Genomic DNA, 27530 nt, shown 5'->3' with positions numbered 1-27530 from the left:
ACTGTCTGGCTGTAGGAATCCAGGAGGCCTGACTTCACATCTCACCTCTGACCTGCCCATATTCTAGCCTGAGTGATCCTGGATGAGTATCCAAGCCTCTCAGAGTCCCTGGCAGCCCTCTCAGCTTCCGAGAGCTTCAGGGCAGGGAAATTCTTGACCCAGAGTGCGTTAGACATAAAATCAGAGGTCCTGTGGGTGGGTGGGAACCAAAAGAGAAGGAACTTGTCCTTGGAGGTGATGAGGTTCCAGAGAAATCAGGGAGGATGGAGACAGCACAGTAGCTCATAGATGATGGACTGGGATGGGGATGGAGATCAGCCATCAGTGACCTTCTGGTGAGTGAACAGTTTCATGGGAGGAGGGGGGAGAAGGCTAGCAAATTGCAGGAGACTCAGTTTGCACAGGCACCATTAAGGTAGGGCTGTACAGAGAGATGTTGGGGAACTGGGGGAGGACTGCAAGTCCTTCCTGACAAATGAATCAGCAAGGGTAAGGTGAGGCAGCTTCCAAGAATAAGAAGGTGACAGATCCTCTGGAAAGTGCCCCAGTCCAGTTAGGTACAGTGGGAAGGCCAGATCTCAGAAGGTCATTGGCTCAGTGCATGGAGTCAGGGAAGACCCCACCTACCTTGGGTCTTACTGGGCTTCAAAGGCTTTCTGACTCACTTGCTGTGCCAATCATGCACCTCTCTCTTAGCCTCATTTTTCTTGTCTGTGACCTCATGGGTCTATTGTGCAGATCAATGAGATTATAGAGGTAAAGCAGATCGAAGCATCAGAGAAATATTTGATATTATTATTGTTGTGAGTATAAACTGGGGAGCAGTAGAGGAAAATGAGAGGCCATAGGTCCTGGCATGAGAGGACAGGTCACTTGAGGTAAGCCCTGGAGATCATAAGGGGGGACGGGGATAGACATGATTGCTGGCTTTACAGGCTTGAGGTGACCTAAGAAAGGTGGACCTCACTCACCGGAAGAGAGTTCTGATGGCCCTCGGAGGGTGGACCCAGGAGAAATGAAGCCACCATGAGGGCAATGACTTCCATTTTCTAAAAGTGGCCTGGGCTGCCCTGGGAGGTGGTGAGTTCCCCATCACTGGGAGGTCTTCAAGCACCATCTGGAAGCTCATCATCTGTGTGAAACCTTCCCAGATTGTCTCTGCTGCTAGGGCTTTCCCCTCACAGTCCCTGGTATTTATTTTGCACCAACCTGTATATGCATCTGTTGTCTCACATATTCCCTCCCTCCCAGGGGAAGGCAGATCCTGGAAGGCACGGCTGGTTTCTCTTTGCCTGGCACATAGTAGGCCTTAATCAGGGCTTTGGGACTGAGTGGTTAAGGGATCCATCAGATGCAAGTTTTTTTTCAATCAGGTAAGACCCGGACTGTCTAAGCCCTTCAGGTCCCCTCTTGGCTAGGTAAAACTGGAGGGTAGGGTAGAGACCTCTCCTGGGAAAAGACCCGATGGGAAGGAGGGGGCACTCCCCTTTGGCAAGCCTGCTCTTTCCAGTCCCCTTCCTAGACTCCAGATGGGTCCTCCCCGCTGGGTGGGGGGGAGGACAGATGGCGGAAGGTGGGCCTGCAGGCCAGACAGATCTGGGGCTCCAAGTTAGACAATATAGAGTGTTTATTTCAGACAAACTCGATCTAGGCTGCCTGGAGCTGGAGCCGCTCACTCGAGAGTGCCCCCCCCCAGCCTTTAGTCCCCAGAGCCTGCCCCCCACTCCAGCATCCTACGGACACACACACACACAAACACACACACAAACACACACACACAAACACACACACACAAACACACACACAAACACACACACAAACACACACACACAAACACACACAAACACGCACACACAAACACACACAAACACGCACACACACACACACACACACACCCCACGGGGCTGAAGGTAACACTAGATTCCGCTGGGGAGGGGGCAGCCAGCAGCAGGGATGAGCGGCGCCCGGCCAGGGTGAGAGGGGCAGGGGAGAAGCAGCAGGTCGAGGCTACCTCAGATTTCAATCTAGTATTTCTAGTCTATCGGTATTATTGCATGTATACGCTTGTTTGAAGTCAAAGTAAAGAGGTGACTCTGCGGAGAGCTGGGGCAGGGCCGCCACAGCCCCCAGGGGGCCGTAGCTAGTGGGGTGGGGGGTGGGGGTAGGGAGGAGGGCCGAGGTGGGAGGGGCCGGAGCTTGGAGGCCTCCTTCCTCTCTGGCAGGCGCTGTCCGAGGTACACGGGCCCCACCCCCTCAGGACGGGTGTCTTCAGCGCGGTTCTTGTGGTGATCCCCACACGGGGCAGACCAGCTGCGGAGCTCCCTGTTGGGGGGTGCAGACCCTTGGCAGCTGATTGGGGCTGAGGTTGGTGGATATCTTTCGTTGTTTTTCTTGTCCAGGAACTAGAGGCGGGGCTAGCCTCACTTCCTGGCCCCGCCCCCAGTCTACTTGGTCCCCAGCACCAAAAGACCTGCTTTTCACCGAGCCCCTCCCCCGCCCACAGACACACAAACATTTTGTTCCTGGGGTGGCTGTGGGGGGCTCTCTGCAGGCTCTGGAAGCAGGACACCACAGGAATGGGAGGGAGCAGAGGGAAAGTGAAGCTATGGGACTCCTATTGAGCCTGGTAGGACAGCCCCACCCAAGGGACGAGCTGAGAAGGGAAGGGGAGGCTTAGGCCCCCTCGAACAGAATAGCCAACCTCCTCTTCCCCTCCCTCTCTTTCTCCCCCTCCCTTTCTTCCTCTGCTCCCCCTTATCCTCTGCTTTCATGTGCCCCTTGCCTTTGCTCTGGGGGCTGAGGGCAGCCTTCTCGATCTATTCTGCTGTAGCCAGGTAAAGGCTGCTTGGTCAGTCTCTGTTCTCTCCAGCCCAGCCATGTCCAAGCATCTCCTGAGCGCTGAATGCCCACCCACCATCTCTGGCTGACCCTGTCCCCCCACTTGCCCTTAGTCTCTCACTCAGTTTCCTACTCCGCCTACCTAACCCCACCCCACCATCTGTCAATCTCTTGTGGCTTTCCCTCTAGCCTCCCTCACCAATTCTATCGGTCCTTCTCCTTTGGCACCAAGACAGAAGTCCCTGGAATAAAGGTGGGACGTGGTAATACCTGGCATGGTGGTGTCAGGAGGTGCTGATCAGAGGTGTGGAGGGCAAGGACTTCCAGAGCTCGTCGCAAAGAGCTGCTCCCCACACACCTGGACCCTCGAGCTTTGTCTGCCATAGCCCTTTGCTGGGGGTGGGGGGAGGTCCTGCGAGGGTGGTGGGATGGAGCTGGGGTGGGACAAGGTTAGGGCTCCCCAAGCTCTGAACATTGGGTGAGGGCTCCAGGAGCACAGATAAAGGGGCATGTCAAATGTCTGAAGACTCCAGGCCACAGATGTGGCTATCGTGGTGTTGACAGGGAAGGACAGTGAGCTTGTGCGCGCGCGCGTGCGCGCGCGCGCGCGCGCGCGCACACACACACACACACACAATACATGCACACATACACACACGCACACACATGGACACATGCACCCACAAACACAGGCACATGGACCTAGAAGTTCAGCTGCACACACAACACTTAGGGCAGGCCAACTGTCATCCCTCCCCCACCCCAACACACTACTGGGACCAAAAGCCTTCCAGCCCCTCTAGACCTTCAGAGACTGGGAGTAGCAAACCTAGCTCTTCCTGCCTGTGGTCCCAACTGGGCTGCTCCCCACCACCAGGACCAGCACCTCTCTGATCATCACACCTACCTGGGGGGCAGACCACAGCATAGCTAGTCATGGTCTGATGGTCTTCCTGACAGAGATGAGCAGCCCCATCTCCCACAGGGCTCTGGACCCAGAGACTCTGCCAGAGAATTCTGCCAGAATTTCCTCCCTACTTCCCACAAAGTCAAGGGGCTGCCCCACATGGACTATTACGAGGGGATCTGACTCAGTCTTTCTGTTCCCATCTCACACGTGCTGGGGACAAGTAGAGGATAGATCTGATTTGGGGATATGAGGAGGGAGAGTTAGGAGGTAGCAGACAAAATGAATATTTGGGGAGTTTGGACATTGGGGTAAAGTGGAGGCTCACGGGGCATAGAAGGGGCCTTGACTCAGGCATGAAGCTGTGAGAAGGGACACCCCCAAAGAGGGGCTTCGAGGAACACAGGTATCTTCTGGAACAAGTTCCTCTGCACCCCACCTCAGCAGGGTGCCCCAGCAGCTGCCTATTGGCCTGCCTGCCTGTCTAGCCAGCCAGCAATTCATCCGTCTGTCCGTCTATATGTAAATAGGTATAGATCTAGAATGTGTATATATGTGTAGTTACAATTGAGAATCTCCCCCAGGCATGCACTGATTTCCAGAGGAGCTGTACAGGGTGGCCGCTCTGTGCCCCACATGCCCTCCTTCCCCACAGTGGCAGGACTATTTTTTCCGAGCCAAGAAAACCACCCCCAGAATCACTGCCAGGGCAGCCACAGCCACCCCGCCAGCCACGAGCAGGGGTTTCAGGTTCTCAAAGGTGCCAGGGCCTTCAGCTGGTGCTGCTGCTCCCTCTTCCTCAGCGCCATCTCCGGGGCCCTTTGGCTCAGAGCCAGCAGGGGGACTGGGGGCTGAAGGGGCTCCTGGGTTGGGCTTCAGGTTGCTGTGGCTGTTGAGCAGGGCTGGGTCAGCAGATGCCTGGGCCTTCTTGGGGGGTGCTGGAGGTGTGGATGGCTGCTCCCTCTTTTCTGGAGCCTCCTTCTTCTCAGCCTTGGCTGAGGGGGCAGCAGGAGCTGGAGAGGGTTTGGACTCAGACTTGGAGCCACTGGCAGGTCTCCCTTTGGCCTCCATGTTGGACTGGGCTATCCTGGGCCAGGCCTCACCAAGGACTGTTGGTGGTCTACAGGGGTAGGGCTGAAGGAAGGTAAATGTTGCTCAGTCAAGAGCGTCCCTGGGCATGGCACAGGACCTGGAGAAGAGGTAGGGAGTCAGTGAGTTGGAGGCTGGGTTCTTGCGGAAGCCTCTGACCTACCTCTACATATGTGGAGCCCAGCCTGCGAGCCAAGGCTCTTCCTGGCCTTAATGGTCAGGTCCCTGGCATCTTCTGGGTTTCTGCTTCCCTCACAGAAAGCCTCATCAGAGAATCTACAAGGTGGGAGAAGGACACAATACTCTTGGAGCAGCTGGGAGCCAAGAGGGACTGAGACTTACTGGGACAGTGGCCCCTTCTCTCCGAGGCAGACTCCTTCACACATGGGGGAGGGGCCGTTGGCCCTCCTCCATGCCCGCTCTTTACTTCTGTCCTGCCCAGGGAGAATCTCAGTTTCCCAAGCTGTTCTGGGTGGTCCCTCCAGTTCTAAGTACCAATAGAGGCTCCTCATACTCCTAACCCTAAGTCAATCATATTTATGTGAAGACTTAGGCCCTGCCCTCAGGAGCATATACTCTTCAGTCATGGTACAGAGCATCTTGGTTGGGGCCCATGCCACTCAGGCTGCAGGAGCTCAGAGGGCAGTGGTAGTAAAGGCAAGCCTTGTAGGGTGGGCACTAGAAAGAGGACATTCTGAATGGGAGCACCATATGATAGAAGGCTCTGAGATGGGAACATCAAGCATGTTTGGGAGACTGTGAAAAGAGCAGAAGCTGGAAGAGATGGCATGTGAGTGTACACATGGGTGTGTGTGGGAGGACACAGAATGTGTGTGTACAGGTGTGTATGCACAAGGAGGACACAGGATGTGTGTATACAGGTGTGTGTGTGTGTGCAAGGAGGACACGGGATGTATGTGTACACATGGGTGTGTGTGTGTGTGTGTGTAGAGAACACAGAATGTGTGTGTACAGGTGTGTGTGCATAAGAAGGACACGGGATGTGCGTGTACACATGGGTGTGTGTGGGAAGGACACAGAATGTGTGTGTGCAGGTATGTGTGCACAAGGAGCACATGGGATGTGCATGTACACATGGGTGTGTGTGGGGAGGACACAGAATGTGTGTGTACAGGTGTGTGTGCACAAGGAGCACACGGGATGTGCATGCACACATGGGTGTGTGTGGGGAGGACACAGAATTGTGTGTACTGGTATGTGTGAGTGTGTCTACACGGGGAGAACACAGGATATATGTATACAGGTGTGTGTGTGTGCTCAAGGAGGACATGGGATGGGTGTTTGTGGGGAGGACACAGAATGTGTATACAGGGGTATGTGTGTGTGTACACAGGGAGGACACTGGATATGTGTATACAGGTGTGTGTGTGTGTGTGTGTAAGGACATGGGATGTGAATGTACACATAGGTGTGTATGTGGGAAGGACACAGAATGTGTATGTACAGGTGTGTGTGCACAAGGAGGACATGGGATGTGCGTGTACAGGTATGTGTGTATGTGCACAAAGAGGACATGGGATGTGCATGTACACATGTGTGTGGAGGTCATAGAATTGTGTGTACAGGTGTGTGTGTGCACATGGGGAGGACACAGGATATGTGTATACAGGGGTGTGTGTGTGTGTTTGTGTGTGTGAGTGCCCAAGGAGGACACGGGATGTGAGTGTACAGATGGGCGCGTGCCAGAAGAACATGGGGCTAGAAAAGGAGGTGAGGCTCCTCATAACATGAGGAAGTCCTGTAGTTACAAGTTAAGGGGGTATGCTCATAGGATCAGACCTGGAGCTTCTGTAGCTTCGTCTCCCCTGGGTCCCCTCACACAGCACTGCCCTATCAAGATGTATTTACTGAATGAACTGAGTTCTCAAAACACCCAACAAAGCAGGCACAAGAGATATTATTATCCCATTTTGCAGATGTAAAAGCTAAGGTCCAACTCAATTAAGTGACTTGCCCCAAGGCAGTTCAACTTCCCTCTGATTTCTGCACACCTGTTTTGGGAACCCCTGTTCTGGCCTGGGCTGGGAGGGAGACCTATGGAGCCCCTGGGACATTCAGGGCTCAGGCCAAAAGGTGCTCTGGGCTCTGAGTCCTTTGAGTCTGGGGGAGGCTTCTGGGTTGGAGCTTTGAGGGGCTGGGCCTCCCTCCAGCTGTCCTGTCCGTCCTTGTAGTGAACCCACTTTAACTGTCCAGTGCTTCTCTCACATCGGCCCTGCTACACAACGAGCTATTAGCCCCACTTTGCAGACAAAGAGACAGGGTTGAGAAGGTAAGTGGCTTGCTGAGGACCACTCACTTAGCTCCTCTCTTTCTAGGGCCTGTTTCTGTGGGTCTATCTCCTCCCAGGGCTGCCCCTCCTTCTTTTTCCTGCCCCAGCTCCAGCTCTGGGGGCCTCTGTGTCCCTGCCCCTCACCAATAAAACCGCAGGCACACAGGAACACGGACACACAGAGTGTGTGCTTTGGCTTCTTCTCCCTCTAGTGACTCTTCTGAGAGCTCCTGCTGGGCCTCAGGCCTGTCTCCAAGGTAGCTACCACCACCAGGTGTGCAGCACCCCCTCCACAGCTCTGCCCTGGGGGCCCTCCCCTCCCAGTTTGATGCCATGGAGACCAAGCCCCTGCATCGGGCCTCAGGGCCATGGAGGCAGCCTCAGGTCCCAGGGCCTGAGATCTGGGCATGACCACTGGGCTTAAGAAGACACTGAGCCAGGTGCAGGGGATGAGAGGACCTGGGGTTGGGTCAGTATCCTGTGACAAAGTTCTGCCTCACAGGGTGATCTCACCACCAAGAGCTCTCCAAACTGCAGCTAGCTGAAATCAGCCTGAGCCCAGGCTCTCCACGGCTCTCCATGTTTCTCCATGGATCTCCGTGGATCTCCTGCTTCTTTGCTGGGAGCATCTGGGGGCCTAGCCTCCTCTCCTCAGCTCAGGGGACAGAGGGCTGATGCCTGCATCCTGTCTTCCAGGGCTGGTAGAAGCCACGCCTCTGCCCTACAGAGCCTCCTGAAGGTCACCTTGAAAGTCAAAGCTCAGGCTTGGACAGGGACAGATGTCCTTTTCCCTCCTCCCCCATTATTTGGAGAAGGGGGGCCCTGAACCTCTTCCCCTCCTCTGACCAGCTCCGAAAAGAGGGGTGCACGGACCCTGGAGGGCTTCTCCCTCTTTCCCTGCACCCCATCAGCTCTGCTCTGCCCAGAAATTGGGAAGGATCCTGGCACTAAGGTTTCTATGCCAGGGGAGAAAAGCCTTGTCAGAAACTCCAGGTGAAGAGAAAGAGAAGGAGGAAGAGGAGGAGGAGGAGGAGGAAGGGGAGACCAAGAACCCCCGCTCCCCCTCACCTAGGGCTGTTTTTAACCTCAGAATGACGTCATGATATACAAAGTACCACGCCTGCCCCTCCCCCAGAGGTCCCGCCCCACCCCCCCCAACACTTACAGCCTTCCCAGGTTTTATTCTTCATTGCTGTGCCCTTTTCCTGTTCTAGAGCTACTGCTGGGGAGGGGTCAGCAGGGCCAGCTGCCCCAGCCTGCTGCCTGAGGAGGAAGGAGGACCCTAGCCCCCAGCATCTCTTCTAATCCCAGTGACCTTCAAGCAGGTGGTGCAGCCACCAGGAGAAACCCTTCCCTTGACCCACAAGCATGGAGCTCCCTCCCTCCCCACCACCTCTGGATGCCAGGTCCCAGATCCCAGTTCCCCTTGCTTTCATCCCCACCGAGCAGGAGAGAAAAGTCAGCTAAGGGATGAAGTGCTTACCAGGAATTGTCCTGGAGTCAGACCGGGCCGGACTGGTTCTCTCCCACCTCCCTGGCTGCTACCAGTCTGCACAGAGACAGGAGGGACAGGAGGAGAAGGAGGAAGAGGAGGAGGAGGAGGAGAAGGATGGGGGTGGGGAGGAAAAAAGAACTTGGGAGTTTCCCACAATGCACCACTTCAGGCTGCACTATGCTGAGGACCAGGGAAGGGAGAGGGTGGGTCTTAGCTGAGCCTTTGGTCCAATGGGAGGCTGGGGGTGGGCCTTCTACTTCCCTGCCCCCTAGGCAAAGAGAGTTCCACCCACCCCAGCACTCTTGTGAGCCCTGAACTTCAGGACTTCCTCAGCCCAGGTAGCCATGACCTCATCCTGGCTCCAACCCAAGCCCAATCCGAACGTATTCCAGCCCAAGGCTCATCAAGTTTTATATCTCTGTCTATCTATCTATACACATATATGTAGGAATTTATGTGCAGATGTATAGATTCTAAAAATACATTAAAAACTATATGTGTAAATACACACATGTGTGTGTACATATATTGAATATATGTGTATGAATAGATGTGTGTACATATATCTACAGACCAATAAATAAATATATGACTCCAGCCCAAGCCAATGACAGCATCCTCCTCAGAAAGGGGGGAGACCAACAAAGGGGGAGTCCTCATCTGAATCAGATTCTCAGTTCAAAGGAGGCAAAGCTGGGCCCTGGTGGGAGATGATAGGACCAGGGTGTGGGGCATCAGGAGGGAGGGGGGTATCGATGCATCTCAGGGTGTTTGATAAAGCAACAAAGCCTAGAACAGCCTGGCACCCATTAGAAGACTGGGAACAGAGGGATCCCAGAGTTCAGATGGAGAACAGACTCCAATTCCACCCAGGACTGAGAAGGAAAATCAGAATTCACAAATAGCCCCCATCCTAATAGGAAAAAAAAAAGTTGTCTGAAGGGAGTGATGGCCATGCCAGGGAACCACCACCCAATGGGGACTTGGAAAGAGCTATCTGGAAGACGGCAGCAAGGCCTGAGACTGAGCCAGGGCAGGCAGGAGAGCTCACAGCAGGGGCGCTGAGCTAGAGAAGAGCCAGAGTGAAGGGCAGCCAATAGCCCCAGGCTCTTAGAGGTGCATTGTGGGAAAGAAGAGGCCTTGAGAAGAGAGAGAGGCCACTGCTCCAAAACCAACCACAGAATGACACTGAGCTGGCCAAGTCAGAACAAAAATGGCTGACTGAGAATGGACAGCCAAGATGAGGAAGGGAGAGAAAGAGGGCCCTGAGCTGCCCTGGATGAACTTAGATTCCACCGCCCACACGAACTCTGCCGGACAGAGATGCGTTTGCTGAGCTTTGGCCAGGGATATGAGCATGGAGAATGAATCTCAAAGCTAGAAAAGGGGGAGAAGAGACTAGTCTTCAAATTAGAGGTCAGTGAGCTTGACTTTGAGTCCTGGGGATATTACACATCAGGAAGGATTGGTTAGTGAATAACAAGGAAGGAAGGAATGAAGGGAGGGAGGGAGGAAGGAAGGAAACGTGTATTATAAGCACCTACTATGTGTCAGGTGCTGTACTAAGCACCTTACAAACCCTAGGGGCAGAGGCATTTATTATCCCCATTTCACATTTGAGGAAACTAAGGCAGAGAGAGGTTTAAGTGACCTGCCCAGCATCATGGTGGCTAGTTAAGTGTCTCAGGCTGAATTTGAACTCAGGTCTCTCTGACTCCAGGCCCAGCAATTACAGTGGTTACCAAGACCAAGCAAGGTTTCATCAAGCCCCAGGCATCCTAGACTGGTCATATGTGCTTTTTAATGGGGTTCTCAATTCTGGAGATGGGGGAGCTGTATAGGTCTGCTCTCCATGTACCTTAAAAGCATTGGATAAAATGTTTCATGTCCTATTTTCATGTGCAAATCTGGAGAGATGTGACCTAGACCTTGGTCCCGTCTGATGCATTCGGAGCTGGTTCACTCTCTGAAGAGAAGGTGGGTCATTGATGATGATTGCCAAATACAGTCATCTAAATACCTAGTTAGGATTTCTTTAACTACAATAAGAACTGTTGGTTAGGGCCCCAGAGAGCTGTGTTTGCATTTCACCTGATTTTGCAGTGAAATGGAGAAAGATGTTCATTGATGGCATGGGGACACCAGCCTGGGAAGGGTGATGTGAAAATAGAGTCAGTTTCCAAAAGGAGCTTCCCGAGCTGAATCAGAGACTAACATGCAATTCAACAGAAACATGTCATAACCCATCTTTGGGTTCAAGAAATCTACCCCCCAGGTGTAAGGGAGTCTCAGCTTGGCTGGACCGATGTTCTGAAAAACACCAACTCCGGGTGTGGCAGATTGAGGAGACGGATCTGGTGACTTCTGCCCAGGTCTCTCCTTGTATTGTGTTGGGTCCTTGATAATCTCAGGAGGATGTTGATGAGCTGGAACCTATGTGGGCCAAGGTGGCCAGGATGGGAAAGGGGAGCTTGGGGGGAGGACCAGTTGAGGGAATTGGAGGTGCTCAGCTTGGAGAAGACTCAAGGACCTGATGGTTGGCTGCCCTAGGGAGGAGGGATTAGACTGTTTCCATTCAGCCTCAGAAGGTAGAAGGGGGAGGGAGACGAAGGTTCAGACAAACTGAGGCTACAGGTCATGGAACACTCCCAAACTCTACAAGGAGCTGCCTCAGGGTGGGGCAGGGTCCCCACAGAGCAGCTGGAGGACCACTTGTCCTGTGGGCTGCAGGATCCTTTACTGGTCTGGTTTATGCTAGAGGCTGCCGAGATGATTTTTAGCTTGGAGAGTTGGATTCTTGGCCCCTGACTTGCTACTTGTCCTCTAAGGCTGGGATGGGATGCCGATCCCAAACCATTCTGGACTTGTTAGGAGAAGGCAGCCTTCATCCTTTAAGTGTGGGAAAAATCCTGAATAATTAGGATGAATGATCCTGGGCCAGTGCCATAGCACCCCCTGGCTTGCAAAGAGCATCTCCCCAGTGTCTCAGGGCTGGACTCTAGGGGCCTCCACCATCAAAGTCTCTACCCATGGACCCTTGCCTCCTTGCTCTATCTCCATCAAAGCACACCCCCAGGGTTACCAAGGCACAGGATCCTGACCACAGGGACATCTGGAAAGGTTAGTGGAAGGAGTCCTCAGATGATTATCCCATTTTAAAGATGGGGAATGGGAGCCCAGAAAAAAGGCTTTTCCAAGGTCCCATGGCCAGTAAGTGGCAGAGCAGTACCTTGCACCTGCCCCCCAACCCCAGCCGGCGATTGCTGCTTCCCAGAGGCCTTTGCAGCATTGGCCACGCCTGAACAGAAAGCTGGATCCTTTGCCCGTGGCTGGACTAGAGGAATCTACTTAGAATATTTTCTTCTTTATTCTCTTATTACATGACAAGACACAAAATTTACAACTTTTTAAAACTCTTGTTCAGAAGGAAAAAAAATATACTTCTGTAAGCAGCAGCTTTGTCCAAGATTTGATTCTACAACCAATGGGTAAAAGGGGCAGAGAGCTGGAGGAGGCCCAGCTGATCAGCAACAGCGCCCCCTGGCGGTCAGCCTCGGGAGTGGCCTCCTGGGCCTAAATTAGTGTCACAGAGGTCCATCCCCCAGCTCCTCCCAAGCATCCAGGGGACAGGCACAGCACCTCACACCAGGTGATCACCAAGCGCTCGCCCTTCTTTTTGGTGGAGGGGCTACTTAAGCTAGTTGGATTAGGTTGGGTGGAGAGAGAGCTGCCCTGGAACTTCTGAAGTCTATCTAGTCAGGGCCCCACAATGACTCCCCAAGAAGCGCCCCGCCCCTGTTCCCCGGGAGAACCAGGTGACCAGACTCTCCTAAGGGGCACCAATTGGTATGGGGCCATGGGCTAGGGAAGGGGAGGATACTACCAGACCCTAGTAGGAATCCAGAGAGAGCAGGGAATAAGGGGGCAGGGCTCAGGGTGGCCCCACCCAACTCCCTTGGGATGCAGAGTCACTGCCCCAAGAGTCAGGTCAAGGCTGGGGGAGGCCAGGTGTCCTTTCAGGCCCCTGAAGCCTCTTCCCTGGGTTCTTAGCCACTTGGGGATCCTGTGGCTTTGCTTCCCTTCCCCAACACACACACACACACATACACACGCACACACACAACTATAGTCAGACACAAGAATAAGCCAACACTACACAGAACTTCACACAGAAACTCTTGGGAGCCCCTCCCCCCAACCATTTTTCGGCCCGGCCCTCTTAGGGCCTCCAGGAGGATGGGGGAAATAACTCTGCCGTTGAGTCCTCGAAGCTCAGAGTCACCCTTCCCTCCCATGATGCCACCAGGGACCCCAGCCAGACTTCTCCTCGCTCTGAGCCAGAGGGGGTGTAGTGGGAATAGGCCATGCCCAGCCAAAATCTCCTCCAGGAGAGGCCAGAAGGCCTCACCAGAGTAGGAAAGGAAAGAGGAGCAAGGGGCTCTGGCAGCCAAATCCTGGGTCCTGGTTAGGGGTCCCAGGGGAAAGCCAGGAGGCTCAGAGCAGCAAAATGCCTTAGAGACCCTGATTGGTGGGGAAGGGAGAAGCTAAGACATGCCCCCCCCCATCCCCCTAGGACAGCAAATGGACTAGAGGCAAGGGAATGGACCGACACGTCGACAGCTGGGGGTGGGGGTGGGGGTGGGGGTGGTGCTATGGTCCAGAGCCCGGCCTTCCCTTCCCCCGCCCCAGTCCATGCTGCTCCTTCTCAGGGCTCTGGTATCTTAATAAATAGCTTTGGGCCTGGTCCTCTCCACAGAGCTAAGACTGAGGAGGGGTTCCCATGCCCTGGGACCCCACCAGGTAGGGCCCCCCCCCAGGCTGAGGCCAGCTCAGAGAGGGGGAGGAGAAGAAGCCCCACAAGGTGTCTGAGGCCCCCTCCCCAGCCCGAGTCGGGGCAGGGGACTAAGGAATGTAATGGTCTCTTCTGCATAAATAAAAGATTGATCCCAGTCTCTATAGGAGGGGGAGGGCTTGCACCATGGCCTCCTCCCACCACTGCCACACCAAGGACACTCGGGGTAATATTGCCCCCAACATCGAGGTCTCTCCTTCCAGGGTTTTTTTCCTGTAACTCTAGGGTGGGGTCTCCCAGAGGGTGATGGATGGGGGCTGGGGCCAGGCTGGGAACTGGACGGGGTTCAGTCGTGGCGGTGACCTGGGAGTAGTCCCAGCAAGGCCTCACCGATGCCCACAAAGTAGACCACTTGGGCAATGCCAAAGAGTGGGGCAATGACCAGGGCCCGGCAGTAGGCGCCCTTGAGGAAGGCTGACGGGCCTTCATGCCTCAAAATCTTCCTGGGAGAAGGAAGGGAAGGAAGAAGATGTTAAGAGCTCCTTCCTGGGGAGGTCTTGATCCTGCCTTGTTCCCCTCCTCCTGACAGCCAAGGCTTGCCCCACCTGCTGCTGCCACCGCCACCACCACCACCACTGCCACCACCACCACCACAGCCACCACCACCACTACCCCCAGTCTGACCTGGCACAGTCCAAGAAGCCTGAATAGGTGTCCTCATTCACACCGCGCTGCAGTGACTGGAGGCGGGTCTTAACCACTGCTCAGGGAGAATGTCAGGGTGAGTGAGGGGAGCCAGACAGGTCAGGGGTCCTTCTTCCCACCCCCCAGAGAGACACTGACCATCACAGGGATTGACAGCCACAGCAGCTGTGCTCCCAGCAACACAGCCCGCCAGGAAAGACACATAGAACGGCGACTTGGCTCCTGGCTCCGAGTGGCCCAGCTGATTGAGGTTGGCGAAGAGAGGAAAGTAGACAATGGAGAAGGGGACATCCCTGGGGGGAGGAGAGGAGAAGACAGCTGAGTCTGGAGGAGCAAGGAGCTCAGATGCCCCCAGCCTAGGCCGACCAGCCCTGCCCTAGCCCCATACCTGAGCAGTGTGGCGCCCAGCCCCTTATAGAGCCCTGCAATGCCCTTGCTTCTCAATAGCTCTCGGGTCAGCTGGGTGGCTGTAGGGCGGGCAGGGGTAGTAGACCCCACCACAGATTGGGAACCACCCTGGGCTGAGAGGTTGGCCTGTGTCTCCAGCATCTTCTTCTGAGCCTCTGGGGAAGGGCAGGGGAGGGCAATGTTAGGAGGCCCTTTATCTCCTCCCCCTCAGACTAGGGAGGGGGAAGAAGATCAGGGCCTCTTAGGAGCTCAGGAGGGAGCCAACCAGCCCCCCAGGTTTCCTGCCAGGCCTCCCGCACCACCCCACACATCTCAGGCCCAGTTTAGCAGATTCTCCAGCCAGGAGGTAGGCTCTCCTTATGCTAACTCCCATTCAGTGTCTTCTTCCCCACCCAGCACTGGGTACCCTGAACTGCCTCCCCGTACCAAGGCGCCCTGCATCCTGGAGCTGGATCTTGAGCATCTCCATGGGGGTGGTGACAATCACTTGGCACGTGCCAGCCCCACAACCAGCCAGCATCTCCTTCAATAGGGTCAGCTTCTGCCTGGAGGATGGCAGATACATGAGAGCCAGGCCCAGCCCAAGTGCAGGGAAAGGGCTCAGACTGGGCAGTCCAGCATGGGGGCTCATCTGTCCCCCAGGTATCCCTCCCTGTAAGGGACCTGGCTGTGATTCCATGTGGCCTAGAGCCAGGAAGGCTACTAGAGTGCATCTGGGCAAAGTCACCCATTTTACAGGTGAGTTCACGGAGGTCTAGGGACAATAAGATGGCTTGCCGCGGTCACACAGAAAGAGAAGCAGGATCAGAATACAGATCCACTGACTCCAATTCCATGACTTTTCAAGGTGCCTCCTAAGGAATGGCTGACTCCACTTCCTAGGCCTTCCTTCCCAAGAGTGGGCACCCAGGGAGAGGAGGCTGGGGGGATGGAGCAGTGCCCCTTATCTGTCCTGTGCCTTGTGTAAACATGAGGCTGGGCTTGCTGCTTCTGACTCAGCTCCAGGCCCCCTCCCCCTTTGAGGGCAGACAAACGTGGCACATGCCAGCTACAGGTCCATGGGTTCCCTGAAGCAGCGGAGGCCTGTGCCTCCAGAGCAAGAGACTGGATGTAGCTTGAAGGCAGGCAACTCCCCAGAAAGGATTCCTGTCTTGGCCCCCCAGCTATGCTAAAATGCAAGGGCAGGGAGCAGCTGCTGCCAAGAGAAGGGGCATTTCCAGGCATGGAGAGCTCAGATCTGTGTCTGTGGCCCTAGTGGGTCCTGGGGGACCCACCAAATTTGCCACTCACCCATCCTTGGAAAGGTGGTGGCGGAAGAAGTCATTGGCTGCAAGCTTGATGGCCTTCTCCGGTGTGACCAGGGTTAGATTTACAGCAGCACCTGGGGGAGGGGCAGACAAGCCTAAGTGGCTGGCATGGGGGGGGGCCCACAGCCCAGGCTCTTGGCTCTTGTACATTTCCCTTTCACCCAAATGCTGGTGAGTAGATGCCAAGCAGCAGAGGGGAAGGGGCAGACAGTTGCCAGGCTATCCCTCATGTCCTGGCCTTGGCTGGCACATGCCTCATTCATCCTGTTCCCCCTGAGAAGCCTGGCATCCTCAAGTTCCTGAGAGCTCCTTGGCATGGAAGGGGAGGATTCCCACGTTGGCATGTCAATGGCCCCATGTGGCCACTGTTCTTCTAAAGCCCCCTGGGAATGGGGGAGGCTATTTATGGAGCTGCCTGGAATGGTAGGGTCAGGGGAGGTGAAGGACAGTGAGCACGTGAGTCTATATGGAGCCTCCACAGGCATGTTGTGGACATCGATGATGTGCGACCCAGGTGTGACCCTGGGCGTGACAGCGTGGGCACATATCCACGTCCCAGGAGACTTAAGCATTCTGTCCTGGTGCATCTCTCCCCGACCACTAGCCCATGGGCTCCCAAGACACCTTTCCCCTAGTTACTGTCTCCTTCCCTCCATGGAGGGAGCAGAGTCCCACTGCTCTAGCCCACAGAACTGAGGTTCTCTGGGTGATGAGAGGGCCTAAGTACTGCCCTCCCCCACCCCCCCACCCACTGATTTTCCGAGATGCCCAGGATGAGGGCCAGAGATGCTTCACTTTGACACCAACAAATCCACATTTCTCCAACAGCTGGGAGATTGTCGCCAATCCTCTTTGTAACTCCTAATCCCCATCAGCTGCCAGTAGCCCCCTCCCCCAGGGGAGGCTCCCATAGGGCCTGCCAGGCCTCTGCCCTGCCCTGCCCTGCCTGTGGCCCCAATGCCTCATAGAGGCAGCTCTGGCCACGGCTGGCCCAAGACAGTCTGTGGAACAACAGGCTGATGGAGTGGAAGATACATGGGGGGGAGGGAGGAAATGGGGGGGGGGGCGGCCAGTCCCACCTCCAGAGGCCCTAAATAGCAGATTCCAGGTGCCAGAAATAGGTCGGTGAGGACAGGTGAGAACCAAGAGTGAGATTTCCAGGGGTGGGGAGTGAGTTCCCTGTCACCAGCAATGTCAAAGCTGGGAGATCTCTGGTGGCAAATAGTGGCTGGTGAGGAAAGGAGGAGGAGATGTTTCCTAGAGTTCCTCCAGATTGGGATCCCATGACCTGGGGGGCCCTGATGGTGGGGGAAGGAGCAGCTCAGGATCTCTGCAACGGTACTAAGATGTGGTATGGGGACATGGGGGGGGGGGCACAGCACACAGGGGTGGCAGGTACAGAAGGTGGGGTCTGGTCTCTGCCTCTTCCTTACCCAGATACCCAGGGGCTACTGCTCCTGGGGGCTGGCAGAAAATGAGTTTCCCCCTAGAAGGCCAGTCTCAAGGGCAGCTGCTTGTAAAGGAGGCAGGTTCCTATTCATTACATGCTGCCACAAAGCTAGGCCTTTCTGACTCATGCCCAGAGGCTGCCCTTGACTCCTACACCAGGGGAAGGGGGCTACTCAGGCATCCCATCCTCCTGCCTCCTTGTTCCCTTGGCAACTAGGCAGGACCCCAAGAGGGGCTGGGGCTGCAGGGTACCTTTCCCCTCCAAGACCCAGGCAGGGAGAGGTGCTCTGTAGCACAAAGATCAGGAGAAAGGGCTGCCTGAGTTTGTCCCACCCTAGGGACCCAGGCCTTACCTCTATACATGCCAAAGTAGCCCTCAGAGCGGATAGTTTTGATGAGACAGTCTGACCTGAGAAGGGGGAGGAGGAGGAGAACAACAGCTTTAATCAGCCCTATCCCCACTGGCCTCCATGCCCCTTTTCATCAGAGAGAGCCTGAGACTCCAAGCCCAGCCCAGGCCAGCAGCGGCTTTGCCCATTCCAAGGCCTTCTCTCTCATCTGCCATCAGCACCCAAGGTACCAGGACAGGGGCCGGGAGGGTTCCCACCTTTTCTGTACCGTTTTGGCCTCTGCCCACAGCAGATTTCCCATGTCTACGCTGGCCCCACCGAGGCAAAGACACCTCCTGTCCCCAACTGCCCCCCTCACCCTTTGACTAGCTTCTGCTTCAGCTCCTGAACTGCCAAGTGGTGGTGGAGAAGGGAAGTCCTCGGCTAAAAAGCTCAAGTTGCTGACCCCACTCCTCCATAAAGCCTTATGTGCTGCACCCCCTCCCCACTCACATGCTGGTGTAGATGCGCTGTCCATTCTGCTGGTTCTGGAGCCTTGTCTTAGCCAGGTCGATGGGGAATACACAAGTGACCCCAATGAGCCCCGCAATCCCTCCATTGATCAGTTTGGCTGGTAAACTGGCAGGTGGAAGGCAGGTGCAGGTCAGCCATGTGGCCCACCGCCCTGATGACCTTCTGCTCCCAGAAGTGGGGTTGGGGGGAGAAAAGGAGCTGGACCTCTGGCCCAAAGAAGCCAGTGTCCTCAGTGCTGACAGAAGCAAGGTGGGAGAAGGGGTAGGGGGAGGAGGGTGGGGAGGGGAAGTAGGGAAGAGGGGCAGAGAGGGGGAGGAGGTGCTGAGGACAGCGACACTCGCCTACCTGATCTGCTTATCAGCCATTTAACACAGCCTGGTGCAGAGATGGAAAGAGGCAGATGGCACAAACTCGCTGGCGGCTGCTGCCACCTTGACTTCTGTCCTAGGAGAAGGGTGCGAAGATGAGGTGGACTTGCAGCCCAGCCAGCCTCCCCTGGAGGATAGCACACCTTTGGGCCCAAGGCTACAGGAGATGCCTGGCAGTGCCTTCAGGACCTTGGGGGAGGGGCCACAGGATCCCCACCCAATCAGCCCCTCTCCTTCCACACACACAGGACTCCCAGCTTCTCTTAAAGGCCTAGGCCAGGATGTCCCTCTTGGGCATCCTCTGCTGCAGCGTCTCAGGGTTTCCTTTAAAGGGCCAGTGTCAACCTAAGAGACAGAGCCTGCTTCTCTCTCCCTGGGACCCCTCTGCACCCCTCATCCTCTGGCCTTTGTGCCACCCTTGCCTACTGGCCCTCCAGAATGCCCTGACACAGAGGGCATCTGAGAGGCATCTCCTCATATAGGGGAAAGAACTCTGGCTGTGGAGTCAGAAGAACCTGGGTTCAAATCCAAGCCAGCTACTTACAAGCTGTGACCTTGGGCAAGTCACTTAACCACCCTGGACCTCCAATTCCCCACCTGTAAAATGAGAAGGTTGGATCAGATCCCTGGGACCTGCCTCCAATGGCTCCACCCCTTTCTCCAGGTTTTCTTCAGCCCCTCCCCAGGTGGGATGCTCAGATCCTAAGCTCCAGACTGTGGTTTGCAGAGAGTTGGCAGGAACTGTCTTACAGGCCCACTAAGAATCTGTAAGGGGCACGGTGGAGCGAGCAGGACAAGCTGGTGACTGCTGGCTGGGGATGAGGATCTCTTCACACCCCCTGGATCTGGAGCTGGGCCACCCCCTCCCCCAGGGGTCTCCCTGCAGTCACTGTCACCTCAGCCACTGTTTAGTCCAGTAACTCCATGGGGACATTCCCAGCCTCCAGGCTCAGATAAATCACCGAACTGCTGCCTCCTCCAAACCTTTTCCCTCCCAGCCCTGTCCCCAGATACACAAATGCACTCGCAGACAGTGCCTTCTGGGAAATGTCCCAAAGCCTTTTGAAAGCCTCCCAATCAGTGTGCCCTGGCCACCTGGCTCTACTCTGATTTGTCCACTGGCTTCCTGTGGCACCTTGGGAAGCCACCTTTCCTCTCTGGCCTCGGTTCCCCCCACCAACATGACGGAAATTGGGCCAAAGGATGTGCCAGACCCTTTGTGCTTCTGACCCCCGGACTCTTTTGGGGTGGGGAGAAGCAGATCGAGTTGCAGATATGGGGAACTGGGAAACAGACTGTCCCCCATCCCTGGCCAGGTCTGTGGCCGCTGGCATCTTGTGCTGATCTGCGGTGAGGAGAGGCTCTGGGGAGAGACATTCTCCTGAGGTGGCCAAGGGGGAGGGCGTCGACCTGGGACCTTGTGGGCCCCCAGCGTGTCTGGCTTCCCTTTGACACCAGTCCGCACGCCTGCTCCATGTCTCCCTGTGTGTCTGTGCCTCTCTCCCTCCCTCCCGCACAGCACCTCTCCGCCGCCGGGACAGACAGCTGTCCTTTACCTTGCTTTCTGCTTTCTAGGGGGCAGCTCTTGGCTGGGAGCTGAACAAAGCTCTCCCCCCCACCCCGATCCTACCCTTCTCCCACCCCAGCTGTCTCCTCGCTCAGCCCCGCGGGGCCGCTCTTCCTCCAGACCTCCTACCTGCCTTCCTAGCCCGGCTCCGGCTCCGGCTGCAGCTACCGCTCCTGCCCAGCTAGACCAAAGGGATAAAGGCCGGCGGGCCCGGGGGAGGGGCGGCCCTGGCGGCGCCCATTGGCCACGAAGCCTGGGGGCGGGACGGCCCTGGGGAAGGGGCGGGGCACCACTTTCTCTTTCGTTCCGTCTGGGGAGGGGGGTCTAGCGAAGGGGGTCAGGGGCCAAGGATTCGGGTCATTCACTCGTGGGCCAATCCTGCCCCCCCTCCCGCCCCCAAGGGCTACTGGACCCTCCCACCGGACACCGGGCTTCTAAGTCACGGCACAGCTGGACCCTGACCCCGGGCGTGGGGGACAAGACAGGAACACTGGAAGGCGGAATACGGACCAAAGGGCGAACCGGACCAGCAGGGCTGGGCCTTGGTGCGCTCCACCTCGGACCGAGACCTGGGTTCCAATCCCACCAAGGACACCGCCTGTGGGACCAGGTCCAAGTCACCTCACCTCTCCCCCCCAGCAGAGCAAATTCCTAATGTGTTAGCTGTGGAAATCCTACTGAAACAGGGGCTTTGGGAGCTAGGTGTCCAAAAGGGTGGGGTTGGGGCCAGGTGGACTTTTATTCATTCGCTAAAATTCGTCGTGCCCCGTGAGCAAGGAAGGGCAGTCCTTCTATCTGCGCCTCGTTTTGTGGAAGGGGAAACTGAGGACCGGGACCAGCTCGGAGTCGGTCGGTAGCAAGCTAGAAAGAGCTCTTGGGGGGGCCTCTCTACACTTACGTTAGTGGAGGCAGCTGCTGCGAATTTCCCCACCTGCTTAATAACCATGCCAGAACAAAAAGCACTAGCAGTTATGTAGGCTTAAGGTCTGCAAAGAGTTGGCCACATCCTTTTTCAGCAAACTCCTAAGTTTAAGCAGGATACTGGCACACTAGTGGTGGGGCAGGGTGTCTAGGCCTCAGGGGCTGGTTGGAGGACAGAAGGGTGTTGGGTCTGGAGGAGAGAAAATCAGGCCCAGGCAAGAGCCAGCCTCATGTGGAAGAGCTGATGGGGGCTGGGGGTGGTGCAGGGAAGCAGATGGAGGTCCTAGCAGGGCTTTGTGTATGTGTGCATGTGTGTTTGTGTATGTAGTGTGAGAAGTGTATGGTGTGTAGCGTGTGTGTGGTGTGTATGGATAGTGGGGTGTATGGTATGTATGTAGTGTGTGTGGGTGTGTGTATGGATGGTATGGGGTGTATGGTGTGCCTGTGTGTCTGTATGTATGCAGTTTGTGGTGTGGGTGTATGCATGGTGTGGGGGAGTGGGGTGGGCAGGCAATCAGGTAGTAAAATGGATGGGTCAATGTGGCCCTGGAGCCTCAGTTTCTCTAGGCGTCCTGACCACCTCAGCACAGACTCAGTTGCCTCCTGGAGACCTAGGAAGGCTACAGCCTATTTCCTGCAAGGCTGCTGGTGGGAGAGAGAGGTCTTTTCAAAGGGCCATTCATTGCTGCCTGGAGCCCAGAGCTGGGAGCCAGGCTCATTGGCAGAGGCTGCTGCCTGCCCAGGATGGCAATGGGCTTCCTGCTCTTGCTGGCATGCTCCCCAGGAGCTCAGGTCCTTTCTGGGGGCATCCAGAGCCCAGAAGTCCCTCCAATTCTCCTGGGGGAAGGGAACCTGGGCTCTCTGGCTTGAATTGTGGTGTCCCTGGTCCCTCTCCATAGTTCTCAGGACAGCCAGGGATGGGGCTTGTTGAGGCTTTGGGCCTGAGATGCCATTCCTTGCTGCTTTCTCCCTCCTCTCCAAGTCCCATCTGTCCTTCAGGTCTAATGAGAATGATATTTATACATGGCTTTTAGACATAGAAAGTCATTCTTCTCCCAACAACCTGGACAAGCAGGGAAGAGAAAATTGAATACTTCCCCGGTTTACAAAAAAGGGAAAAACTGAGGCAGTTAACCTGGCCTTGTCTTGTCCAGGCGCTGAAGCCTTGACCTTGGCAGAGCGACCACTCCCTCCTCAATCGGGCTGACTCTGGTTCACAGCCCTGTGAGGGTTGGAGGGCAGAGGGGAGGGATCATTCCGAGAGGGCACTGGGTCTGCTCCCTGCTTTGGCCCTGCCTTGCGTGGGTATAGTTACAACCCCTCCCCCCCATTCCCACAGCTGCCCTCCCCCACGAATTAGACTGTAAAGTGCTTCCTTCCCTGAGATAGAGGATCTTCAGATACTCCAGACGCTCCAGGACCAAACACAGAATGCTTCACCCGAAGGTGCAGTGTTTGTTGGACTGGACTGCTGAGGAACCAGACCCAAAGGCAGAAAGTGCCCACGGGTGGAGCCAGGCCTCAGATCTAGACAAGGCAGTGAACGGCATTGCCCCCTTCTCCGTGCCTCCTGGGAGGGGGGCTGGTCGAGTTCTGTGACATGGGGACAAGCAGCAGAAGAACCCTTTGTGGCAAGGCAGCTAGGCAGCGGCACAGTAGATGATGCGCTGGGCCTGGGGTCACAAAGACCTGAATTCCAATCTGGTTCATACACTTACTAGCTGTATGACCCTGGCCAAGTCATTGCCTACATTTCCTCATCTGTAAGATGGGGATAATAACAGCATCTACCTCTCAGGGTTGTTGTGGGCATCAAATGAGATATTTGTTTTTTTTTAAAAAAAAAAGGCACTTAGCAAAGGGCCTGGCACACAGTAGGTACCATGTAAATGCTCATCCCTTTGTCTGGGGGTGCCTTTGGTCAAGCTCTTTCCCCTCTTCTGGGGCTCAGTTTCCTTCCCAGTAAAATGAGAGGAGTGGACTGCACAGCCTCTGAGGTGTCCTCTGGGCTCGCTCTAGGATTCTCCCAGCCACATCATGGTGGACAAGACCCTGGCCAGGTAAACTAAGTCAGTACAAGCCCATTCTCTCCAAGGGAAGCGGAGGCTCAGAAGGAGGGGAAGGGGCACGGCTTGGCACAAGTCGTAGGTGGCAGGGCTGACTGATCCGAAAACCTTAGGCTTGGGAGGGACCTCAGAGGCTGTGTCATCTAAGCCATACAAGAAATGACTCCCTAGTCACCAGGGCCTAGTGGAATAAAGACAGCAGCCTGGGCCTGCAGCCCTCCACAGAGGAGGCCAGGGACAGGGTGCCTTGCAGACTCTTATTAGGAGCAAGGTCTTCTCCACCCCACCCTGCCTCTCTCCATTTCCCCCATCCCTCCTGGCTCTGCCCTTGGGTGGGGAGGGGGCTCAGCTCTCCTCCACAGCACAGCTCTTCAGACACTATATTCAGGGCACAGAGCTCTGGACTTGGAGTCAGACTTGCCCTCAGACACTTAGGGGCTAGAAAGCCCCCACTAGGCTGGAGATCTTCTTGAGCTCAAATCCAGCTTCAGACACTTCCTAGCCGTGTGACCCTGGGCAAGTCTCTTCACCCCGCTTGCCTCAGTTTCCTCATCTGTAAAATCAGCTGGAGAAGGCAATGGCAAAGCAGTCCAGTGTCTTTGTCAAGAAAACCCCAATTGGGGTCACAGAGAGTCTAACATGACAGAACAACCACACTTGGAAGCTGTGTGACTCTGGCTGAGTCATCTGACCTGTCAAAGACTATTTCTACCTCGAGGATAATAATAGCACCTACCTCCAGCACTGTGGGGAGGATCAAACACAGGAAGGGCAGTGACCATCACTGTACTTGAACCCAGCTCTTGGGCCCTCCCCTCTCCATCTTCTCCAGGTTCAACACCCCCAGCTCTTCCAGCCAAGCTTCCCAGCTCCCTCCATGCTGGCTGCCTCCTGGGGCACTTCTACGAGAGGGGACCAAAAGCCTCCAGCTGGGGTCTCAAGCATGGGGGCAGCATCACCTTCCAACTACTGGGAATGGATCCCAAGCTCACATTCCCCTCAAGGCTGCTTCTGGTCCCCACTGCTGCAGGCACAGGAGGTGGAGCGTATGTGTGTGTTTGTATATGCGTATATCATGTGATGGGAGATGTCTTTGGCAAAGCAGAATTGAAACAGCTCAAAGGAAATGCAGGATGCACAAATTTGGAGCGTCCACGCCAAATGTTCACAAGGACTATCTGTGCCCAACCTGCGGCAGCGCATCCGGAGCTCGGATTGGCCCGGTCAGCCGCAGTCAGCCACACTGAATGTTGACTCTAGCATAGTGATGTCATTTCGGTCCTCTTCAAGAACAAAGTTCAACAGCCAACCAACCAATATCGTGTGAGCATGTATAGTGTGTGTACATGTGTCCACATGTGTGTATATTATGCGTATATATGTATATCGTGTGAGTGCACATCTGTGACCTGTGTGAGTGTGTGGGTCTGTGTGTTTATGTTATGTGAGTGTGTACATGTATATTGTGTGAGTGTACATGTGTGTGGGTCTGTGTGTTTGTATATTGTGTGAGTGTACATGTGTGTCCACATGTGAGTGTGTGTGTGTATTATGTGGGTCCATATGCGTATCTGTACATGAATGTGTATGTTGGGTGTGTGTTTGTATGTGGGTATTGTGTGAGTAAATGTGTGTCTGTGTGCTGATTTGTATATGTATATATGTGAGTGTATGTATGTATGTGTGCTCATGTGTTTGTGAACTCCACCCAGGGCTCCTAAGTCTTCCTGACTGCTCTCCAGACTAGCCCAAGGAGCCCCAGGATCCTTTTCAGAGTTCTCCCTTCCCACAGTGTCATCTCTCTCTTCCTTCTCCCTGATCTCAACCCTGATTAATAGAGAGAGCTAGTTTTTTGTTTTGTTGTTTTTGCTTAACTGACTGAGGTCAGGGTGTGTATATCTGAAGGGAAGAGACAGTATCAGCAGCCACCCCTGCCCTGGACCCAGGGTGGACTTGGGGAGGGGAGGAGCAGAGGACAACCTTCATCCTCCCAGGACACTAAGCGGTTGGGATGTTTGTCTCTTCAGAGTGGTCCGAGGCCCCCACTCCCTCCCTCAAGACCAAAGCTATCACTCGGGCCCCTCCAGGAAGGCCCAGAGAGGACCCTGAGGACCCCCGCATCTGAGCAGGGTCTAAAACATGCACAGGAGCTGAGGTCGGACTCCAGGAAGTCCTCTGGGGATAAGCCTTTGGGGGCCTGAGATGGAGGGGTGGGGAGCAAGGCTGGCTGAGCAGAGCCACCTCCAAAGGGCTCTTCTTTGCTTTTCTTCCCTGTGTTCCTTCAGAGATCACGATTCCTGAAACTGTTCCCCATTTCCCCCCCCACCTGCACCCCCTACTCTCCCCCCCCTTCCATCTGCCACAACCAGGGCCTAACCACACACAAGCCCTGTACTGTTGTCATGGAAACATGCTGTCTGCTCCCAGCCCTAGTATGGGCTGAGAGAGTCTTTCCTGCATCCTCCTCTTTCCCCAGGCTTGTAATGTAAACTGAGGCACAGGACGGGATTTCGCATAGAGAAGCTAACTGGGGCTGCAGCAGCGAGCCAGTCTCAGAGTTCTAAGATGTCACTCCCCACCCCTAAGCCTGCCCCTTCCCCCTACACACGCACGTTTCTCCCTCTGGAGATAGGATCGCGGACTAGGACAGGATGCAATCCGAGATGCACCACGTAGGAGAAGAGTCCCTAGCTTCGTTCCGCAGCCGCTGAGAGCCAAAGCGGAACGAGAAGGCGCCCCCTTTCCCTCCTAGCTTAAGGTCTGAGGTCTGATGGGGAGAGATGCGGGCTGAGCTGAAGGTGCCCTCCGGCGCCAGCCTGGGCCAGGAGGAATGAGGGAGAGCTCTGTGCGTGTGTGCAAGTGTGGAGGGGCGTCCCTCCCGTGGGTGTTGGGCTCGAGCCCTCACATCGGGCCCGGCTGCTAGGAACCCAGACCCAGGCCTTTCTGCCTTGGTCTTTCCTCATTCCCTTCCCGTTCCTCTCCACGTGTGCTAGCCCAGCGGCTGGACTGGTGCAGGTCCCACACCTACCCGCAGATTTGGCGCAGTACCCCCCCCTCCAGCCAGGCCGCCTGGGACACGTGTGCGCCGGGTAGGCGAGCAGGGCACAGCCCGGGCCGGGCACGCGCACGCGGCCCCTCGGATTACAGTGGCAGCATCAGGCCGGCGCCCGTCTCCCCTCTTGTCTTCCGGCTACATCCCCCACCCCCTCCTCCGGGCCAGGTCGCGGGACTCACCGGGCCGGAGCTCTCTCAGCTCAGGGTGGCGGTGGCTCCTGCCCCTGGCACCCCAGCTGCCCCGCCGCGCCGAGCCTAGCTGCTGTGCCGCGTAGTGCCGGGCGGTGCGGTGCGGGGCCCGGCCCTCCTCTCCTGCTCCGCCCCCGGCCCCGCCCTGCTCCCCTGGAGAGACTCGGGGGCTACCTCTGGCCGCCTCCGAGTAGCTGCGGGGACACCCGCACGGAGTCGGACCCCAACCCTGGGGCGTCCTACCTCGGGCAGGTCGGAAAAGTCTGAATGGATCTACGGGGGGGAGGGGTGGGAGGGTGGAAATCTAGCCGGGTAACGCGCGTGTGTTGAGCTTTAAAGACCAGCCCCCACCTCCCTGCTGGCGCGAGCTGCTCTGGGCGGCCCCGCGAGGGGTCTGGGGACCACCTCGGGGCCAGCAAGGGCTCCAGGCTCCCCCTGGTGTCCACTTGAGCTCAGTGCAGGCCTTGGGCAGGGTCAAAGATGACTGTTTCCTGAGGGCCCCCTGGAGCAGGACCTCCAAGACTTTTCGGAGGCCAGCGGGAGGTATTGTGGCCCGTGGTTTCCTGAGATGGCCCGAACCCACTCTCCTCTGAGCTAACCTGGGTGCCATTGTGGTCTTGCCCTGGGGCAAGCGCGGGGGCGGGAGGTGATCGGGAGAGGAGTCTTTTGTGGTTCATTTTCTGGCCAATCAGATCCAGACTCAGCCTGCCATTCAAGGCCCTTCATTTGGTTCCATGAGCTCTCAGAGCCTATTGTTCTTGGGGAGGGGCCCTCACTCAGCCCGGCCTCTTCCTTTTCTCCCCGTTCCCTCTGGCAGGAGTGCCGGCCCCCCCCACCCCCCCACCCCGTGCTCTGGCCCCATTCTTTCCGCCCCCCACCCCCCTTGCCCTCAACTCTCCATCTGCGTTCCTGTTGCACTGAGTCCCTGGCCAAGGAGCTTCCGAGAGGCTGGGCCCTCGAATCTGCCTCCCGGCAGGGTGGCTGGCCACAGGGGCCGACAGGGATGCAGCTTCCTCTCTGACTCGGAATAGGATCAACTCTTCCCCGGCCCCACCCGTCGCCTCGGGTAACTTTGTTGCCTCCAGCTTGTTACTCTGGGCTACTGCTCGGTTACAATGTTTCCCAGAGGAAAGGCTCAGTTCTACTGAGGGTGGAGCCTGGCACAGAAAGCCAGGGCCTAGGCCCCTTTCCCCTATCTTAAGGGAGTTAGGGGGCCCTGGGC

The 27530-nt window shown here is 56.1% G+C and overlaps 2 protein-coding genes across 3 annotated transcripts; both read right to left on the bottom strand.

Annotated features, from left to right (window-relative positions):
* Window positions 1-4381: 4381 nt before the first annotated feature.
* On the bottom strand, window positions 4382-8702 carry CEND1 (cell cycle exit and neuronal differentiation 1). The gene is made up of 2 exons (XM_036763978.1): window positions 8608-8702; window positions 4382-4934 (listed from the first exon to the last, which is right to left on the bottom strand). Exon 2 carries the CDS (start codon window positions 4814-4816, stop codon window positions 4409-4411), a length of 408 nt encoding a protein of 135 aa, XP_036619873.1. The 5' UTR covers window positions 4817-4934; window positions 8608-8702; the 3' UTR covers window positions 4382-4408.
* Window positions 8703-11967: 3265 nt separating this feature from the next.
* On the bottom strand, window positions 11968-26419 carry SLC25A22 (solute carrier family 25 member 22). 2 transcript variants are annotated; one of them, XM_036764522.1, is made up of 11 exons: window positions 26300-26419; window positions 19056-19108; window positions 18489-18587; window positions 18123-18248; window positions 17634-17689; window positions 15815-15905; window positions 14951-15069; window positions 14505-14679; window positions 14255-14409; window positions 14096-14171; window positions 11968-13914 (listed from the first exon to the last, which is right to left on the bottom strand). In XM_036764522.1, the coding sequence occupies exons 3-11, from the start codon at window positions 18506-18508 to the stop codon at window positions 13758-13760; spliced, it is 975 nt and encodes a 324-aa protein (XP_036620417.1). In that variant the 5' UTR covers window positions 18509-18587; window positions 19056-19108; window positions 26300-26419; the 3' UTR covers window positions 11968-13757. The 2 variants fall into 2 exon arrangements, with proteins under 2 accessions (XP_036620417.1, XP_036620418.1); XM_036764523.1 differs by having other exon boundaries at window positions 18489-18582; window positions 26300-26353.
* Window positions 26420-27530: the final 1111 nt, after the last annotated feature.

This window comes from Trichosurus vulpecula, chromosome 6 (genome assembly GCF_011100635.1).
Source record: "Trichosurus vulpecula isolate mTriVul1 chromosome 6, mTriVul1.pri, whole genome shotgun sequence".
Lineage (NCBI taxonomy): Eukaryota > Metazoa > Chordata > Mammalia > Diprotodontia > Phalangeridae > Trichosurus > Trichosurus vulpecula.
The sequence above is the reverse complement of the archived record's forward strand: the minus strand, read 5'-3'. Positions and strand labels throughout refer to the sequence as shown.

Bases quoted from the DNA above. Each gene is read 5' to 3' on its own strand.
- CEND1 (XM_036763978.1), bottom strand. From the start codon at position 4,816: ATGGAGGCCAAAGGGAGACCTGCCAGTGGCTCCAAGTCTGAGTCCAAA.
- SLC25A22 (XM_036764522.1), bottom strand. From the start codon at position 18,508: ATGGCTGATAAGCAGATCAG. The intron at 15,906-17,633 runs GTAAGGCCTGGG...CCCCTCCCCCAG, and splicing joins CTACTTTGGCATGTATAGAG to GTGCTGCTGTAAATCTAACC. The intron at 15,070-15,814 runs GTGAGTGGCAAA...GCCATCCTCCAG, and splicing joins CACCACCTTTCCAAGGATGG to GCAGAAGCTGACCCTATTGA.